At 35.4% G+C, this 21,747-nt stretch overlaps 1 protein-coding gene across 1 annotated transcript in view; it reads right to left on the reverse strand.

Moving 5' to 3' along the window:
* Positions 1-19,309, reverse strand: part of LOC145694983 (prostaglandin reductase 2-like) — a 76,675-nt gene extending 57,366 nt beyond the window's left edge. Inside the window, exons 1-2 of the mRNA XM_081771810.1 lie at positions 19,129-19,309; positions 3,978-4,099 (exon numbers count right to left, since the gene is read on the reverse strand). Coding sequence (XP_081627936.1) covers positions 3,978-4,099; positions 19,129-19,168 — 162 coding nt within the window. The 5' untranslated portion in view covers positions 19,169-19,309. The remainder of the gene's footprint in view (positions 1-3,977; positions 4,100-19,128) is intronic.
* Positions 19,310-21,747: the final 2,438 nt, after the last annotated feature.

A 21,747-nucleotide genomic window follows, 5' to 3' on the forward strand; every position in this document is an offset into this window, starting at 1 on the left:
CAAAAAGCTGTATAAGGTCTAGAATTCTCTTCTTATAATACCTGATTATAAGCCGAGACGAAGTCCAAATTCCCAAATATGGTATTGCCTTGTAGAGAACTGAGAATTTCATCAATATGAGGATACCTTACTTGCTGTAACCGTATATGTTTGTTTAATTTTCTCAAATCCAGGACTATTCTCGCTTGTTTTCCATCTTTCTTTGGTACAACATGAATAATAGGATTAAGATGTATACTTTGTGATGGTCTGATAATCCCATTTTGCAACATATCACAAATTTGTTTCCTCACTTCATCCCTGAATCTATACGGTATGATATAAGGTTTGGTTAGTAATTGGTTGATTTGTATCCACATCAATCGCATACATGAAATTCTTACAGCACCCTGGAACTTTTGAGAACACTTTTGTATGTTGGTAAAGTATATTCTTAAATTCCGAAATAAATTTACAATGTTCATTATCAAAAGAATCAGTACTTTCCTTTACAATATCATCAAATGTCTTATTTTTTTTATAAGGGTTTCAGTTGTTGAATTTTCTGTACTAATTTTACAATTATTTACATCTAAATTCACATTATTAATGAAAGGCTGACATTGACTTGCTATATTATCTGTAGCCGGTTATTAAATTCAAAATAATTTTGTCATTGAGTGAATTTACCGTAAATGTTTTATTTTCTAAGTCTAGCACAGCGCGTAGCTGAGTAAGTAAATCTAAACCTATTAAAATATTTTCATTTAATTCTTTAATGATTAGCACAGGCATAGAAATTTCGTAATTTTGTAAAGAAATTACTATTTGAACCTTCCCCATAACCCTTTTTTATGCTTTCCAGTATAATCAACCAAAATTAAATTGTCAACATTTTGCAGCCTTGGGTTAGAAATATCTTTCGTGAGGTAACGCCAAAATGAATATGAAATAAGAGATGCAGTTGCGCCAGTATCAATCAAAGCTTGCAGTGAAATATCATTAACTTTAATTTGTATTCTGGCCGTACAATATGTTTTTAGGAAAATAAAATCGTTATCAGTTACGTAGTTATCACTAATATTATCATCTGATAACCAAAAACAATTACGTACAGGAATATATTGGTAATTATTTGTACAACTTAGAATCTTTGGAATTGTTTCATCACTATTATCATATTCTTTATCTGCAGAAAATTTAATACAAGATTTTAAAGTATTGTTATCAAAAGAAGAACTCATAATTTTAGGATTTGGTATTTCAGTTGCTGTTGGTGTTGTTTCACCCCATCCCCACCAGCTGGCGTTAGTTTAAAGTAGAATTGTTCATCACATCTGCTAAGTCACACTGAATCGCACATTCTTTTGTGGAACTGTTACAAAGATTCGGTTCATTTCTTATCTGTCTACGATTATAGACATTTCTGCCATTTTCACGACTATAATTATGACCAAATTTGTTTGCATTCGTTGTATTAGGTAAAATACACCTACTGCTTCTGTAATTTACTTCATTTGTAATATCGGTAAATTTAGAACTTTTATTAGGTTCGTCTACGTTACCTGTAAATTTGGAATTTCTGTTTGTTTGATTTACGTTACTATTACGTCTAGAATTTCTATTTCCTCCACAGTTACTTTGTTGAACACTTATGTTATGTATAGGTATAGGATTATTACGTACATTATTGTTTGTATGACATTGTGTAACTCTTTGATTTTCGAAATTTTGTACTACTAACAATAGGTTATTGAAATCTATACATTGCGACGTCATCAAAACTTGTTGCAGTCTATAAGGCAACAAAACTAATAGATGCGATTATTCGTGAGTCAGGTTGATATGGATTCAATAATTTCAACTCATTATATGTGCTAATGACAAAGTCCATAATACTCTTATCTACACGTGGGTCATACTTTTTACTTCTAATATGTGCATCCCTGTTAGCCAGTATGAAATCATTCTCGAAGTTGGCTAATAAAATTTTCTTAAAATCATTATAACTACGTATGCCTGACTTAACTGCAAACTGAAATGAATCTTTAAGTTTTACGTCCCACGGTTATGCCGGATAGGCTAAAGGAGACGGTGATGATGAGAGATGAATGAAATGGTGGAATGAAGAAAGTGGGAGGAAACGGGAGAACCCCGAGAAAACCCACGCACACGGGTCCACTACAAAGTTCACTTGGCGGGAGCAGGGTTTGAACCCGAGACTCCAAGCACCAGAGGTGAATGCTCTACCACTGAGCCACCGCGGCCCCTCTGACTTAACTGCGTTAAACCATATAGAGCAAGGAGGTAATAAGACATGAGGAAGGATCTTAAGAAAGTTAGACTTACCGATTCCTATTAACTCACATTCTGATTCAAATTTTTCAATAAAAGTGCTCGCCGGTATGTCATCAATTCGACCACTAAATTTGGTTAATGACTTGATCTCACTAAATTTTACCGGTACTTTTAGACATTTTACATGATTAGGTTTAGCAGATTTTAACTTCCTACTGTTTACTTTTACAGAATTCTGATGTGTTCTTTCTTCACTCTTCTCACTTACAGAATCGGAACTAGTATCATCACTGTGACTTTCCAATTGACTACAATCTCCATATCCATACCGTGGTATGGCAGGATTTACTTCACTACTGTGTACTGCTTGATGCATTATTGGGCGTTGTATTTCATTATCAATTTCTGGAACTAAGAAATTTATGCTATCTTCTTTATTAGCACTCCTATTATTTTTGAGTTCCAAAACTTCCCTCTGTAATTCATGTATTTGTGCTGTATTACTGTCAATTCGAGCATCAATTCTATCAAATTTATCTTTCAAACTTTGGGATAATTGTTCCAGTTTGAGAGCCTGAGGTTTCTCAAACTGTTCTAATTGATCTTTATGCGATGTTTCCAACTGTTCCAAGTTTGCTGTTTGTGAATTTTCAAACAGTTCCAATTTCCTTATCATTTGCTGTTCTAAATTATTCGTCAGCTGTTCTAATTTTACTGACTCAGCTTCCATTTTAGTTTTCATTAACTCTTTCATTTGGAGTATAAAATTTTGAAAGTCCGTGTTTGATAATTCATGCGACTGTCCTTCTACAATTTGTTGAATGGTTTCCATCTTTTGACTGGTATTAATAACTCGTTTATTTCTTAATATCATACAGTCTAAAATTTTGGCTAACCTTACTAAACTTCAGATTGAATCCAAAAAGTCCTGGGACGAGTTCACCATTTAAGATATAACTATCACTCCAGTTCGTTTATGTATTATTAATATATTTTAATTTTATAACAAATCACTATAGGAAATTGCATACCTTAGGCAAAGAATAGTATTTTAAATCAATATATTTAAAAAATATATTTATTTTTCACTAACAATTGAAAGTATATTAGTACATAATGGCGTCATTGTTCATCTATATCCTTTTCTTCTTCCTCTTCTTCTTACTTGCGTTTTCCATCGTTGCCAATAGCAGAAATTATACAATATCATTCGTTGTACTCGTTGTACATATATCGTTGTACATTAATAACTTGACAATATGGCATTGATTTCTCGTCCATCCAGGTTCAACAAATTTTATACTCGGACTTTTCAGTGCATGCTTCCAGGAGACGTGTCTCATTATCACTTTTCCCCTTTAAATTTACTAAAGCTCAAAACACAATTTCCTCGATTCTTCACACCTGCTCTAACAATTCCATTAATTAATTTATCATTAATTCCCTTATATCAGTGAATTTCTCTAGGTAAAAATCCAGGAAAGAACGTTTCCAAATATCATAAATCAAAGGCGTGAGGTTCGGTTTTGAATGGAATCTAATAATTACATAAAACTACAGCTAAATGAAAAAGTTAGGCATTAATCCTATTATAATAATAGGTAGCCTCAAAACTGTCTATGAGAGTACGAACCTAACAATAAATGAAAACTAGACAAATACATTACACCAATAATTCTGAGTAATATGACTATACATACCAGAGCAGGATCAACTGATAAGTACGTAGTTCTCACTAGCACTTCACCTTTAGCCAAGGTCTCCGAAGGCATTGAGCATTCTTCGTAACCAAAGTTACTTTCTGTTGGTACACCGTCACGACCTAGTAACAGGAAAATTTGCAATAAATAAATCCGCTCCTTGCATAATTATTTCAAAATATGAATTGATGCATATTTATAATAATTTCTATACGTACGCTTTTCTTTATTGCGCTAACATTTAATGTGCTATTAATTGTAATATTTTAGTGCTTTCCGAAACCTTCTTCCGTAAATCCTGGAAATTTACTGGTAATCCATCTCACTTCTCGGAATTTTCTCTTGATCCCTATGACGGTAGGATCTTAATAATCCAAGTTTAAAGAAATATATCGTTCCTCAGAGTATAGTTAATGCAACAAGAATTTTGACAATGAACTAATTTGATCATTCATATTGTGTGAGAGACTTGAGGAGAAAGCTTGAATCCATTTAACATTCTATATTCACAATTTTTAGTTGAGAACTGTGCACGTTGTGATAACACAATCATAGCCTTTTTACCGTAACTGTAATGTTTACTCATTTATAACGGATTGAAACTTTTGAAATGAATTTTTGAACATACTACCTATATTACCTACTTCCAACTGAGTTTTCATTATGTCACTTTGTATAAAATGCATATCCTACGAGGGGAGGGAATGAAACTTTAATTCCAGAAAATCTTGCGTTTCAGGTCTATGTGATCAGATACGGGGTCTCCTCTCTCTCTCCAGCCACTGTCAACTTCTACACAGAATATTTTTAACATGAAACTCTTGGTGCGGCGGTTCTTAAGCCTATCTGTTTCTTCAGATACGTTGATGGTACTTCAGCTATCTGCCCACATGGATCTGAAACGCTACAAGATTTTCTGGAATTTCTCAACAGTCGCAATCCTCTGATCAAATTCACCATGGTGTTCAAGCAGAATGAATGTCTCTTTTTTCTTGATAATTCTGTTTGCCGTAAACCTGACGCAACATTAGGAACCCGGTGTATATAGAAGCTGACACATACGCACTTTTATTTCAATGCAAGCAGCTGTAATCACAAGTCACAACGTCTTACAGTTCTAAACACCTTGGCCCACGGAGCAGTCTCCGTAAGTGACCAGAAAAGTTTATTAGAGGAATTGAGTCATCTTTGTTCGTTGCTACAAGAGAATGACTACAGTTTTAGATATCAATATGGCGATAACAAGGCAGGGGCGGATCCAGGACCGACTTCTGGGGGGGGGGGGTTGTCATACTGCTACTTTTAAGGGCTACAAACTTTGGGATGGGTTTTATTTATATATATAAAATAAGAAAGTTTCATCTTCTGGGGGGGGGCGATCGCCCCCCCCCCCTGGATCCGCCCCTGTAACAAGGACCGTTACTTTCCAATATAAAGTGAACGAAACAGTCAAGAGTGAGAATTCTCTCTCCACTACTGTATTGCCTTTCTTCGGCCACACCTCTAGTAATCTCATCAGAATATTTGCCAGAATGATGTAAGAATTATTCACAAACTTCCACCCAACTTCAAATTGTTACTCAAACCAGTGAAGGACAATCTGCACCTGTACATTCCTGAAGTATATTGTATATCTTCTGAATGTGGCGGATCATACATAGAGCAAACTGGACGCACCATAGAACAAAGATGCAATGAATGCAACTGCTACATCAGACTTCAGCAGTCCAAAAAATAAGGACTAGCAAAACATAGCTTAGAACTGGGATACAAGAGTCAATTTTACAAATACTGCCACATAGTAGCCAAATCTAGCAATTTTTGGGACACAATAATAAAGGAAATCATAGTCATCTCACGTGAAAGCAACAATCTCAAAAGAGACAATGGGTTTCAACTCAGTCCTATTTGTCAGCCCTAAAGCGTTGATCAAAGACACTTCTCGTAGCCACAAAAACAGCTAATCAGGAGCCAGCGTTTCCCTCAACCAACCACAAGCCCCCATTCATAGCTGCGTCTTTACATAATCATTATACACATATCTTTGGTCTCTTCACAACAATCCCTGAAGATGAATGCAATGTCTACTTTCGAAATATCGCAAGTCAATAGTTTCACTTGGCTGATAGCCCGATAAAACTTACTAGAATATATAATTACTATACTAGCTAAAATGCCCCTTTTCGCACGGTGAGAATAGGTGTATGGAAAGTATTTGAACCCCTTCTCCCCTTAGGATATACATGGGTGATGAATTTGGACTAAATGACATTGAGTGTGTCACTAATTATCTCAGCGATGCCGAGATATATGAATTGGACACTAATACAGGGTTTCCAACAGGGTTTGCCCAAGTGGGCCCAGCCCGAAAAACCCCACCGGGTTGGACCCACCTGAAAAAACCCACCTGGGTTTTTGAGCGTTTTGTTAGTATATTGTTGGTACAACTAAGGTGATTACATTGAAAGTTATTTTTATCAGATTTTGGACTTTCCTGGGCAAATTAGATGCTTTCACGTTAAGGTATACAATAACATAAGACTTTTATAAACTTCTGAATGCACTGAATGAAATAAAAAAAAAAAATTAAAAAAAAAAAAAAAAACAATCTTAGCGTGAGGTAATTATAGAACAAATTAATGTATAGATTATGCGTATAGCCTGTTTAAAGTAAGATATGCAATTTTATATTTTAGGAAATACTTTCCGTGAAAAGTGTGCTCGCTGACTCGGCGACGCCGAAGGACGTTATCCCTCATCGGGTTTAAGGCCATAGGTGTTGGTACTCCCAGTAAATATGTAGTGCATTAGTAAAACTATTAGTATTATTGTTTTATTACCTTTGATGGTAACATAAGTATTCTTCAGTAAAATTTGTTTTTCCAACAATTACAGTTTAGTTCAGTTATTTGTTGCTACTCTTCCGCAGAATCAACACCAGCAATAGCGTAAAAATTCTTGTCAAATTTAAGAAGCTTAATGCTCGGAGTTCCGGAGATTACGTAACTCTTACTATTTCAAATGCTGAATTCAAACTTTCTTACTAGTGAAAGTTTTGATATACACCTAGAAAAAGCTGTATTTAAAAAAACCGTCGCAAAAGAAGTGCTCGGGAAATTCCCACAATACAACATACAAAGCGTCGCAACTGAATAATTCAACAATAACTATTTATTTTACACTGGAAGATATTGAATTTCATTTAAGACATTTTGAAACATTTAGTTTATAAAATATGAATTAATTTTCTGGGAAGTTAATTGTTTTAAATTAATTTTCTGGGAAGAGCCGTCTTGCAACAAGTGCTCGGGAAATTCCCGTAATTGAACGCACAAAGTATCGGAAGTGAACTCCAATCAGTGGAGGTGGTTGGACATTAAAAGTGGGGGGGGGGGGGGGGGGCAAGACATGATCTGAATATTTGATATGAATGTTAGTTTTCCTGGTTACTTGTAACACTTTGTTTGACGAAAGGTTGTATAACTATTAGGATATTGTCTTTTTCAGTTAAAATACCATATGTCTTGTTTCATATTTTATTACGTAAATTGATAAGAGCAACGCAAGTAGATACTAGCCCTTTGTACTCTTAAACAACGAAGGTGTAAGAAGAGATTTGATTCCTTGCTCATGAATATCTCTGCCTGGAAAATTGTGTGGTCAGATTAGGGGCCTATTTAATAACAAATTTGCAAAACAAATGAACAAAAAGGATAATATCAATCAAATAATCATAGTAATGAATAATGAGGCTTGTTTTGCAACAGTTATATTGAAACTGGAAATTAATGAACAACTTATATTTTTAATTCTACGCATGCTATTGTATGTGTTATTACTCTTAGAATGACAGTGAATACTACAAACATATGCTACGACATTTAAAGAAATACTTTTGCAGCTTCCCGAAACATGTTCGCTGCCATTAAGTACAGTTTTCACTTTCTTGGAATATATCAAAACTCAGCAATACTTAGTCACTCCACATTTCAGTTACACAAAATAATCCTAAAACCTAGAATTATGCTGAATTCACTAAATTTAATTGTATATACAAAACTGTATATGTACACCCCTAAACCTAAACTCATATATTACACTGCAAATTTAATATTCCTTACTGAGCTCCTTCGTGGCTAAGCGGTTAGCGTACGCGCCTTTGACGTGGGAAACCCGGGCTCGATTCTCGGGGGGAGCTCACGTGGTTCGGACTCCACGTTGATCATTAAGTCCACGTCTCATATAACTTCACTGCTGAACAGGATATTAAACGGAAAAAAATCAAATCCAAATATTTCTTATTATTAGAAAGAAGATAATACATTTTACGAACTGTCGATTTTTGCACAATTAAAGAATAACATGTGAAGGACTTCTTTTCTTGCGAAATGTTATCTCAATCAGTTCCAGAGCGGCTGACTAACATATCGAGCCCTTGCAACAATAAATGAAAGTACGGTCGAATTGTGGCGCTCCAATAGATTTATTTTTTGGCCATTTTTAGTGGCAGTTCAAACGCAATTCCTGTAGCTTTCTTAATTCCACGGGAAGACAACTAATACGTATTCATGGAACGAGAAATATTTTATGGCACCATTTTTATTCTATGAACCAATAATACATACCAAACTTTATATTTCCAAATGAAACTATATACATTAACGGGTAATTTAAAAAAAGTGGGGGCAACTGCCCCCTTTGCACCCCCTAATTGCCGCCCATGAGTCCAACAATAAAACTATTCATTTTGCACTGGAAAATATTTATGTCTTATAAGAAATTTTGAAACATTTATTTTATAAAACACGAATTATATATCTTTGTTTTATATTAATATATTTGGTGTTCATACTTGGCGAACGTCACTGAGGCTCCTGGAATGATTCGATCTACATTTGTTCGTTTCGACTGCCTGTACCACACATACAACAGGGTATCGCTTTCGGTCTTTAAAATTTAAATTTTCAGGGTACAAGCACGAGACACACTCAATTTCCTGTATAGATTTTGGCGGCATACCAACGTAAAATTTCAAAATAGCGGCCATTCTTTTTTCAAAATAGCGGATATCCACGGTAGAAAGTGCAATTTTTTGTCTTTTAAGTTGACATGTTCAGAGTAGAAGCACGAGATACTCTAAATTAGCTGTATGTACTTTCGCAGCGGTCCAACGTAAAATTTCAAAATGGCGGCCGTTTTTTCAAAACTGCAGTGAATAGAAGATTGTTGTGACAATTGTGACAAGTTGTGACAATGATAATCTTGAAATATAAATCACATTTTAACACTCTTACCCCCAAAACATTGAAATATTTCGAAAAAACCCAATTAAACCCGAAAAAACCCACATGGGCCCAGGTGGGTTGGGCTTTTTCAAGAAAACCCGGGTTTTTTCAAACCCTGGTTTCCACTCAAACTAAATAATGGAATTCACGGCTTCTTCACAGTTCAAAATGTTCGAATTTCACGGCCAGAAAACCTATAATAAACTTTATAACCGAACAACGGCAATAAAGAAACGTAAGATAACTTAAAAAAAAAAAGATAAACCCGACAAAACCCACATGAACTGTTTTTTTTTTTTTTTTTTAAGTGAGTTTTTTCAAACTTTTCTGCCACTGAGTTGCTCGATCCGCTAGGAAAGTATCAGGGAACACTGAAATAGTACAGTTAATAGTACATTATATATTGGACGCACTAAAGAAAAAAGCACTTTTACAAAAGAATCTGTTCCTTGGGTTAGAAGGAAATGAAACTTTTACATATAATCAACTGATACCATAGTTTCCTCGAGATATTCTTTCCCTATAGCGTCCTAATCATCTGTGCTATTTACTTCCCTTCGATCGTTGTGGTTCCCACACAATGGAGTAAGTTACATGTGGCGATTGAGACTATTGAGGATTACTAATTGATATGATGCGATGCATATTTTTTAATATTCCACCAGTTTTATTCTACACGATAAGCAGAAAATTTCATATATATTAGCTGCATTAAAATTTTAACATTATGATAGACATTTGGCCTTTACTTTGTTTGCCAAATGTCAAATGGCGACTAAACTATCTCTCATCTACCTACTGCGTTCAAATCTGAAATTTTACGCCCTACTTTTTGCTTTATGGTTATAAATAGATTATTATTATTTTCAAAGAAAGTGGCCTTAACAGTCTATGGATTTTTCTTCGAGTTCTCGATACCCCAATAATAGTTTTTTTTTTTTTTTTTTTTTTTTTTTTAAGAGAAAGGCAGTTTTTTCTCTTTTTTCGGTGCTTGTGGGGTAGAGCGAATTCTGCAACTGCGTGACCGTAAATCATCATGGAGTTTCTACTGTACCGTACGAAAAGACACATTACCAAGCAAGTCTGGCCTTTTTCTTTCAGTTATCTACCACTCGCAAAGCAAATTCCCTGTACTAATACCTAAATTTGCAGCTGAGAGGGAAAAAACAAGTGTGTTGCCATTTGTCGTATAGGATCCACACTAAATTTGCTGGTAATTAGTAAGAGAGGGAGCAATAAAATGAGCTACATATCCACCTTCCTTCAGGGTAGCATCATTAATACGCCAAACCTTCGTGGTATTGTTAATAGTATCCTCAGAGCTATCTGGTCACTTATCTTCATCAGCACAACGCACGTCCCCATATCACCAAGTAAACCCATCACTCTCTATCCAGAACACTTCATTTCTCCCTGACCTGCTAGGTTTCCGAATCTAAGCCTTACGAGCTCTGTAGGACAGGTGGGACAGCAACTGACTGCCAGTCGAGCTTCGGCAATGACCATCTCTCAGATAGACATACATCTATATGTAAAAACCAGGTATGCACCTGGACTGTTATTTGCGTCTACTTTTTTTTTCTTCTTTTTTTCCTGTTCGTTTTTGAACTGTCTGTGTAACATGTTCAGGATGTTTCATGGGTGCCATGTTTGGAAAAACTTTGAGCCAAACCCGCAAATTCCTAATCAAGTGTTCTGAAGCGCACTTGCAGCAGCGTAGTTCTATAGTCCTCATATATATTTAGATTTTTCAACTAACGAAATCTTAACTGATGACGCTCTTGATTTCATTAGAAATTTCGAATATTTCGTTTTCCTTCTTTCCCTGAATTCTTAATAAAATTAAAAGGTCTTTTCTTTTAGTTCTACATTTTCCTATGTGTTTGAACTTATCCCCAGCATTCCAATTCCTTTGCCATCCTCGTTTTCCGTTTTAATGTCTAAAATAAAATATATAGTTTATTTTTGCTATCATCCAGCTCCTCAATGTATTCTTATTTTGTTCCTTAAGCTGCAATTCGGTCATTAAAGGCTCATTTCCATCTTTAGTTTCTAGACTGTCACAGTATTTTTCCCTTGCTACTCTTATATTTATGTGAAATTAACCGTCACATACGTTATTCAAATTTCTCTGTCCTTTTTATTCCTCTTGCCAACTTTACTTCTATTGTATACTTCCCTGTCTTTAGTAGATTACCCTTATTAATTCGCAGATTAACTTTCAAAACTGTATTCCCTTCTGCAGTCTTCCATCGTGACGAAATCCAATCGTAGTTGGTTGAGCAATGAGAAAAGTGTGTGGGTGCAACAGAGACTACTTTCGCTAACAAAGGATTGTAGTTTTTTTTTTTTTTTTTTATTTATTTATTTATTTAGAAAATGGCAAACATCACCAAGACATTTCAATCACACCAAATTAATACTTAACAATAGATATTCTACCTGTTTGTCTCCTTCTTCCATATGAAATTAAATACTTTCAGCATTGATTTATTTCATAACCTCCACAAAATATTGGAGGGGGAGGGGGACGCGTTCCCCTGTCTCCATGCCAAAGACATCCGTGGACTGAGATAAGTAAATGTAAATATAACTGTATTAAAGGTCACTTTAATATCTCTATAGTGGTGCTAATTTCATACTTCCATCGCTTTTCATTTATGAAATACTGCATTTTACGTAATGTTGACTTCCCCACCGTTTGGTGTATACCATATTAAAAATATGGTTCTCGCAGGCATAGGAAAGGAATCTTATATTTAACACCATACACATACCAACCAACCAGAAACAGTTACGAATACATATGAAAAAACAGACCGATAACAGTCCAGCTACACTTTTACGTTTGTTTGTTGCAAAATCAATAACCTAATATCTTAAATAGACTTTTCCTGTCAATGGGTTGTCATTTTATTAGGTGTACTTACACGACGGTCTTTTATTTGCTTCGTAACCCACACTAAAATAAGAAATACTAAGGGGGCGAAGACAGGCGTGCACCAGGATAGTCAGGATGTCTAACTGTAAGGCACAGAAGCGAGTGCCATTCGAGGTCAATCAGCTTTAAGTTAGGCAAATGGACATTAGGTGTTGGAATATATACAGTGTATGCAGTCTTTCTTTCATGAGGGTTTACATTTCAGTGAGGCTTATATTATTTCTAATTTATTACTTAAGCTACAGGTTTGACACTTATGTAAGTAGTTGTTTAAGTATTAATCTTTATTTGAGAAGTACATTCTTATCCTTAACACAGATCATGCATCTGCCATCGAGTGATTTTCTAGTGGATAGTTTTGGTAAGCTCGTAAATATGGCGGTTTACATATAGAGTCCCCTTACTTTAAAGAGTATTTTGTGCTCAAATTCATACTTGTCTATGTGTGTTACACTATTAAGATACTAGTTAACTGAGTCTTCTATGGCGCGTTCAGCACACAAGGTAATCCAAGTCCATTTTTCGTCATTTTCCAGATATTTCTTGAAAATTTTCATCTGAAGCTCCTTTCAGAGCTTAAAAGGTTTGTGCAAGTATTGTAAATAACTTTTTTCTTTTTTTTATAACGGTAACTATTCCAGGTACTTACGTGTATAGTACAAACCTTTATGTCTTTTTCTCAAAATTGGTGGGTTACATTCCATTAAGCTCCTTCATGATTACCTGTCATCTTTAAGGAAACAGAATGTAATCTAATCTTATCCAAGATAACGTGTGTTTTATAAGCTGACGGAGATTAACAGACTTGTGCAGTAAAATATTCAGAACGCAATTAGGGTTATCAACTAACCGGTATATTTGTTAGGCTCAACGTTGCTGGTTACGAATAGTCTGTCAAATGAAAACGCGCTTTTCTTGCATTAAATGATTTCGCAAAACGTTTTAGACAGCCATTGCCCTGGCACATGACCAAGTAATATGCGTGCAGAATAATGTAATGATTACGTGCTATCGTATTATATGAATTATTTAATCACCATATTCACTCCTATCCTTAAAAATTGTTTCTTACGGTAGGAGTTGCATTCATGGGTACAGATACACTATACGAGGATTTCCCCCTTACGAGTGTCCAGACGTGTGCCATAAAAACTACTGTGCAACTTGTGCTAGGTTGCAACTAAAAGTGACGAAGGACAGGAGCGCAGGAAGAGGGAGGTACGGTAGCGTCCGTAAGGAAAAGCGCGTCAGCGACGGAAGATAAAACACGGAAATGAGGATAATCTAAGAAACAACTGATATTGTACAAAATTACACAAGTTAGAGCACTTCTAATGTTTCACATTTGTAACTCTATAGTTTAAACATAAATTATACGTTATCTATACCGTGCAGAAATACTACGCCGGTGGAAATTAGTATGTTATACAGTCGTCTTTGACATGTACTCATTCATTTTAACCACAGTACAGCCCTTCTAATGGTTTCATACTTGCACAGCCACGAACATAAATAAGTAAAGGTTGGAGCCATAAGAAATAAGGACTCTTACCTCTACTTATTTATGTTGGTGACTGTACCTTACACTTATAAACATAAAATACTGACTTCCTACGTTGTGAAAATTTCCTCCGAAAGTGGAATTTAATATCCTTAAAAAAAAAAAAAACTCTTTAATATCCACCTACTTATTTTAATCCTAAATTAAAATTTCTATTACGAACCACTCTTAATCAAAACTGACTCGAGTATATATTTCATGGTTTAAAATACAGTTACTCTTCATCTGTTTCCGGATTATGAGAGGGTGCTGGTAATTTTATTTTTCGCAGTTTGCAATCCTATATGTAATCCACATAAATGCGTCGGTATTCTTACACATTATATACAACAGACAATTATAGTAACGTGTAAGGATGTATAGTAGTAGTGATCAGCGATAGTAACTGATGCCCTTTTACTGTTCATGTATGCACTTAATATCGATGCGTTCCTCGTACCGATTATATACCTATTTCTGGAAATACAGACGGTTACGTATGTGTTTGAGCCGGTCGTTACAGAAGAGGACTTAAACCTACAACACTCTGCCCGGCAAGTCTGTACTTTGGCTATTTCATTAAGTTTTTCGATTCAATAATTTGATCTTTCGATTCCGGCTTTGAGAACTTACCTGTTCCGCTAATTTGATTGGTGGTATGAAGTCATGTGGTACGCGAAACTCTTAATGTGATCGTGGTGTCAGTGTCAAATGCGATGTAGATTTTTTTTTTTCTTCGATAAAGAAGTGATACGATATTTCAATTTTTATAAGCTGTCGAAATTAGTGTGCGAAACTGATATTGATGCTTATCGATTTTATTGTATTGTGAAATTATTGGACCTTACGAGGAGTTGCAGTGTTTGTTTAAAAGAGCACAAGCAATACAATCGTCAATGTTCGTGTTACTTGAAGCAGATGTCTGTGTGAACTGGAAGTTTTATTAGAAGATCTACGTAGGATGTGCGTGATATTCTTTTACTTCGTTTCATGTTCGTGTCCGGTAATTTTGAGGTATTTAGCTCTGTACTAAGCACCGATTGATGGAAAGGTTACTCGTCGTTAGATAGTAGTCAGTAAAAGCATTTAACCGTGAACCATTTTTATAACCTTGTTGACCTTGTAAGTGGGGCATATATGCAAACTATTGAGAATCTCTGGTGTCACTTGAAGAGAAGTTTGGGCTGCACGCATGGGTCAGAAGGAATGATGTTGCACTTTGGATATTATTTACGGAATAGGAAATTTTGTTCCGGATTGGACAAAAGTATAATTTATGAAGCATGCTGCGGAATTGTTCACGCAGCATTGAAATATCAGGTATTTATTTTTTATTATTTTTGCCGTAGTTGTAAAATATTAATCTGGTTTCGTTTGCAGTTGTTTCATTTCAAGTATATAGTTCTGTCAAATTTCCACTATACGTTAATTGTCGTTTCTTAAACTGTAATGGTGTAGGCACCTCTTGTGCTTTTTACATTATGAAAGTGTGATGGCTCTTGCTGTAGTTTCATCTATTATTTAATACGTATTGTATTTCAAGTTTTGTTACATTTAGAATTGATACGATACGAAGTTCGCTTAGTTCTATGTATTAACACTTGAAATATGAACTGGAGTTAAAAATAGTAGAATCATTACAGTCGGAATCATTATGATTTCTAACCGATAAGATTCGTAAGGAACGGGTTCTTCGTAATATTTAACGAACTGTTCCGATGAACCGGTTCTTTATGAATTGGTTCATTGAAATATTCAATTGAATGATATGGCCAAAGTAAAGACTTGCCCTCTGCCCTAAGGTACCGTATCATAACACGTTTTTTTTTATTTTTATTTCTTTTCTTTGATTTTTTGTAGGTAAACTTTACGCTCTGTAACACATTAACAAGTATTTTTAGTTTAGACCTTTCATCATTTATTTTTAGTCTTACTTTTTTCTTTCTTTTTTTTTTTTTTTTCGCTCCGATATGGAATTTGGGGTAATACAATATACGCTCCAGTCGCACAACAACAAAGACAGCCACTTTATGAAGGTAGAGCAGAGTAGGGAATAAGCAGAGTCAAGTTAGAGAAATTTGGAACCTTTTTGTTAAAACTGATAGAGCGTAATTTCAAGTGACTGCCTACAGGGGTTAAGTTCCAAAGTTGGTCGTCCGTTTCTAGCAAATTTTGAAAATTTAACAGGAAGAAATGGATAATTTGCTCGTTTGTATGCTTGATAATATGTAAGGAGAGTTGAAGTTCTGTTTATTTTTATATTTAAGCGGTTATAAAAATGGAACTATTTGGCAAACGGGAACTACTGCGCGCAAAGTTACCATATGATTGAATTGTGGACAAGTAAAGAGTATTTGTATTTGAACTTGGTTGCAGGTGTACAGAGACGCTCCACTTGGTATTCTTATGCAGATTTTAATTACACACTAATAATTTTAACAAAATGGGTCCAAACATTCCCAACCCTAAGCAAACCCGACCCTATCCTACCTTACTTATCCCTGCCTTATTTTACTCTACCCTACCCTACTGTATGTCCTTTGAGACCAATTCTAAAAATTGGTAAATTTTTAAACTTTCGTACCTATTGTTGTTGTTATGTTTTTGTCGAAAATCAGACGATTGACCAATTTCGGAATAAATGCCGCCTACAGGGCTGGATTTAAATTTTCCCCACCCCTCTCCCAGCCGTAGAATAACGTTCATAGACATTCCATTATTGAAAAAAAAAAAAAAAAGTTTCACACTTCTAAATAAATTTTAATGAATTTTGGTATGGTGGTAAGGTGTTATGAGACGCACATGCCCAGAAATGGTGCACGGGAGCATGCTACATACCAGAAAAAAAAAAAAAAAAAATACGCGCCCGCCCTCACGCAATTTTCTGAGGCAAATACAATGTAAAATAGCATTCCGTGCAGTTTTATTATATGGATCCATTGTATAAGTAGTAGCACAGAGAAAATAATAATTTTCTCTGTGGTAGTAGGATTGGGCTAGAAAACCCGCAGGTGTTTGCTGGGCTGTTCTCAACATGAAATGGGCAAATTAAAGCCTTTCCCAAATTTTTCCGTATATTTTAAAACTGTGAACCCGTATAGTAAAACTGCACCTATTCTGACTTTAGCCATGTTTAATATTAAAATTTCGGGATAATGTTTAGCAGAAGGGGTTCAGCTATTTTTTCTAAAAAATGTTATAATTTCGATAGTTTCTATTCACATTAGGTTAGTAGGTTACTTTGTTAGATTAAATTAGCGTAGGGGTCCGGCATAATTTTCGGAAAAAATATAGATTTCGCCTATTTCTATTAATATTAGGTTAGTTTAGGTAAGACTTGGTTAGGTTATGTTACGTCTAAGTACTTGCATCTTCCATTTCTCCCGTAAATTTTGCATTTTTTACGTACTTCTGGACCCCGTCTGCTGAACATTTACCAAATTTTTCATTTCTTGGCAAGGCAAGGCAAGACAAAATTTCTCATTTTGTCTTGCCTATTAAGTTTCCGTCCAACGTGCGCCCCTACACTTCGGCCGGCCATACACTATAAGATAGATCCTAGGAAATCTCTTACGATTTATCCTAGAGTCAAAATCTCAACGTGTATGGCAACAGATCCCATGTCATTTCCTGTGTTCTGAAAGATCCTATGAGATTTCTCTTGTTTAGAGCACGCTCTATTTCGGAAAGAAAATTCGTAAGATTTCGATTTAAGCGACATCAGGTGAGAGAAAGTGAAAACAAAACAAATGAAAACACAAATGATGAGGTATCTTCTGATCGTGCAGGTTTACTTTAGATGTACCACTCGAAATAATTGTTGAAAAATTATAATTTGTCACTATTTCCTAAATGATTTGCGTTGACCGACATGAAAATATCTTACATAGCATAGATAAAATCCCTGAAGGGGACCAACAAAAGCAATTGTTGATAAACTACAATTCTTTTACGATTTGCGTACAAATACGGGGTCAAGATATATATAGTATAAAAACTATAGTGCAAAAAACGCAAACCAAGTTGTGCTAGGTTGTTTCTAGAAAGTACGAATGCTATTTAACCGAGTCAGAGCAGGGCTAAGCGGAGTCCCGAGCGTCAGTGAGGGGGTGCGAGCGAAGGAAGCAGGCGCGTCAGTTGATGTAGTGAAAACGAGTGCGTTTTGGCAATGATACGAGTTTGAATAGCACTTGTCATGGTATCGTGGTAGTAGCGCTCCACTCGTAAACATAAATTATAGCTTCTGTAAACTATGCAGAAATACACCGGTGGTGGAAAATAGTAACACCGGTCAACTTTCATATGCACTCACTTACGTAAAAGTTTCGCAGAAGGGGTCCAGAAGTAAGCAGAACATACACAATTTACAGGAGAAATGGAAGATGCAAGTACTTAGACCTAACACAACCTAACTAAATCTAACCTAATGAAGTTAACTAGCTTAAACTAACCTAATATTAATAGAAGTAAGCGAAATTCTATCACTTTTTGAAAATTGTGTTGGACCCATGTACTAATATAATCTAACGTAACATAACCGTAACTAACCTGAACCAACCTAAACTAAACTAATGTGAATATAAACTACCGAAATTGTAGCATTTCTTAGAAAAAATAGCTGGACCCTTTCTGCTAAACATTGTCTCACCTATTTTAACCGTCGTTAAAACATTTATAATGATTTTACACTAGTAGCCCTACAGTTGTACACATAAAATACAGGTGTATTACTTTGTATTTAATTATGTTGCTTCCAAAAAATTTGTTCCTTATAAATATGTCTTTTCATGCAAAGTATTAAATTTTACTTGTAAATCTTCTAAAATGTGGTGCGCCAAAAGTATACCAGCACCTTTCTGACTTATGCTTTTTTTTTTTCTTTTTAGAGGTATCCAATTTAACAATATAGCGCCTGATATTAATATCAGTGGGATGTGCAGTGTGGTTAGCATAGTAATTCTTCAACTTTATACTTTTATTAAATAGAACTATTTCACAATGTTGATATACGTCATTCGGTCAGACAGGAAAAATCTTCACGTGTATGGCACACAAGGGTAAGATTTCCTACAAGATATGTCATAACATTTTTCCGAAGATAAATCCTAAGATATTTCCTAGGATTGATCTCGTAATGTATAGCGCGCCTTCCAGTCTAAGGGCCCAAAAGCTAGTGGGATTGTGAAGTTCATTCGGGATTTGTTCCGAAAGGGAAATCACGTGACCGGTCACAAAAAAATGAACCTCAAATAAATTCTTGAGGTTTGACTAATGCTCATATTTGCTAATATTTAACAAAGTTCTAATTTAACTATTTATATATAATTAAATTATCAAATGTCTCAGGAATTTTAAATCAAAATTCGAATATTTCCTTTTACTTACCTGGTCTAGATCGTAAAACAACACGATAATTTTTAGGCATTTTCTTCGGCGAATGATACACTCTATATTTTTACCAATTAGAATTTATTAACACCCTTTTCTTGCTATTTCTAATAAAATTTCAAGACCTAAACCAACAACCCTAACCTAGCGTACCATACTCCACATTGACATGCTACAATGTTGCCACTAACCCTTCATCAATTATAAACATAATCAAACAAATATTTCCAGTTTCAGCATCGAGACATTTGTATGACACAAGTCATCTGAAAATTCTCTGAAATCAATGAAAGCCTATTCGTGCCTGGTGCAGAAAAAGTTAAAGTTCACCACATTTTGCAAAGTTTATAGGTAACAATCAATATTTTGCATGTAAAAACATGTTAACAATAAGGGTGGCTTCAGGATTTTAATTTTGGGTAGGCCTGTTCTCTCGCTTATGGATACATATACACAGTTGCGCATTTACGCTTTTGTTTTGGGGGACTTTGCTAACTTTACTCCGGGAAATGTGAAAATTTTGCAAGATATTTCATTTACTTTAAAATAGTAAATAAAATTTCAGTTTGGTTAAGCCTGGAAGCTCCCTTAAATACACCATTGCATATACATATTTGATTGATTAATGACAGTAGGAAATTGCTTTTACAGTAGTGCTTGATGCTATTTGCTAATTATCTACCATTAGTATAAATAGTGGAAAATATATTTATGCTTTATTCTATTTTTAGCGTCTATATATTTTTCAAAATTTTTGGGTACACCGTGCCTATCCGGCCTACCCGCTAAAACCGCCACTGTTTTACAACCAGGGTCAGCCTTAAGCTGATTGGACAGATTGTTTCCAATAGGACCCTGCCTCAAAGTTTTCGAAGTTATTGACTGACAAAGTGATTTTCAATAAGATTTTAAGACACTTGTGGTATGTGATTGTGTGACAGCCCTGTGTTCTCTTCATTCTGTTGATATTTGGTTTTTGTGCCTTAATATGTCATAATTACTCCAAATTTGATTGACTAAAACTCTCGACTTTGGTGAGAGCAATCTCACTGTCAGATTCGATTCTAGTGGAAATATTCGATCGAGAAGGTAGTAAATCTTTTTTAAAGCGGTCGTCCTGATGGAAATTTGTACTTTGTTTTCTGTAACACTAGTCAAATGTTGGGATGAAACCTTAGACCACATTGCCACGTTAAATGAATCTTGTAGCTGTCATTAAAAAAAATCTTGAAACCCTACCATATTTTACCATGAAGCATAGTCTTGAAAGGGACGCACAACATTTTTTCCATTTTGCAAGGAGCTGAACAATGTGCAACTTTCTGGGACGTCTTGCTTGCTATATGCTATCGCCCTCCCGCCAATATAAAGGAAAAACCAGTTTCGCCGCTTCCAAAACAACGGATTCTTTTGGACAGGGAAGGAAAGTGCGCCAAAATACACGTTTTTAATGAGGAGGTTCACTGTTTGTCCACTAGAGTGCAGTGCTGCATGTGTGGAGACAGGACTAGCTCAGGAGAGTATTGCTCCCGGAAGTAGGAACGAAAAACAGTTTTGACTGGTTGGCGTTATCCATTTCTTGCTACATTGCATTCAAATAGCAGAAATCAAACGTTTGCTGCTGTCGGTCTTAGTAGCCGAGTGAGCTAGCGCTATATGCTTGTGAAGTGATTTAGTTTTGTGCAGATAAGTAGTAGTAGTAGTAGTAGTAGTAGTAGTACGAACGGGTTAGAAGCCCCACAGGGCTCGCTTTGTTCCACTTGTACTCCATGATATAAATTTTGTGACCAACTTAAAACAACTGGTTAGGATAGCGCATAAAACAGCTGGCTAGAGTACCGCGCGAAAAAACGCACTTGCGGGAGCATTACTCTCCCGAGCGGGTCGTGTAGAGACATCTCTCTTGCTTTCAATATATATATAGGGGCAGATCTAAGGGGGCTATAGGGGCTACAACCCCCCTTGACGCTCAGATATACACTGGATAAAATGGGCTTAAATTCTGCTTTATACTGGATAAACCGGCAAACTATGGTTTAGCCCCTCCCTTGATCATATCCTGGATTCGCCACTGTATATATATATATTGGTCTCCCTGCTGGTCTAGTGGTTATACCCATTTCTCTGTATAACGTTTTCCATCTGCAAAATGTTCTGGTGAAAACGCTCAGCCTGTTCATTGCTTATAGCAGCTAATTTTTTTTTGAGAAATAACTCAACTGGAAATGCAAACAGTGAGTGATTTTAAAATACATATTTCACTCTTTTTGCCTCGCAATTTTTCAAGAAGGTTCTGTATCAGTATTTCATAGTTTTCTTCTCTTACAAGTAAACTTATCGATGTTGAAATCTAGTTTCTTGACCAAACTTGGTAGAGAAGTGTGGAATATCAAGAAACGAGTGTAAGCAAAATTTAAAGCGCTTCCTTCCATAAAACAGCCGCAGTAGCCAAAAACCTGATTGTTCAGAATAAGCCATTATAATGTGTTTCAAGTTTGAAAATTTAATTTTATTTGTAAAACGAGTAAATGGATGAAAAACAAAAACACGTTAGCCGACACCGGGAGGAAGTAGACATCTATTTAAGGGTATGCGTATTATGGCCGCCATCTTGAA

The sequence above is a fragment of the Thermobia domestica genome, chromosome 9, assembly GCF_964235325.1.
Source record: "Thermobia domestica chromosome 9, izTheDome1.hap1.1, whole genome shotgun sequence".
Lineage (NCBI taxonomy): Eukaryota > Metazoa > Arthropoda > Insecta > Zygentoma > Lepismatidae > Thermobia > Thermobia domestica.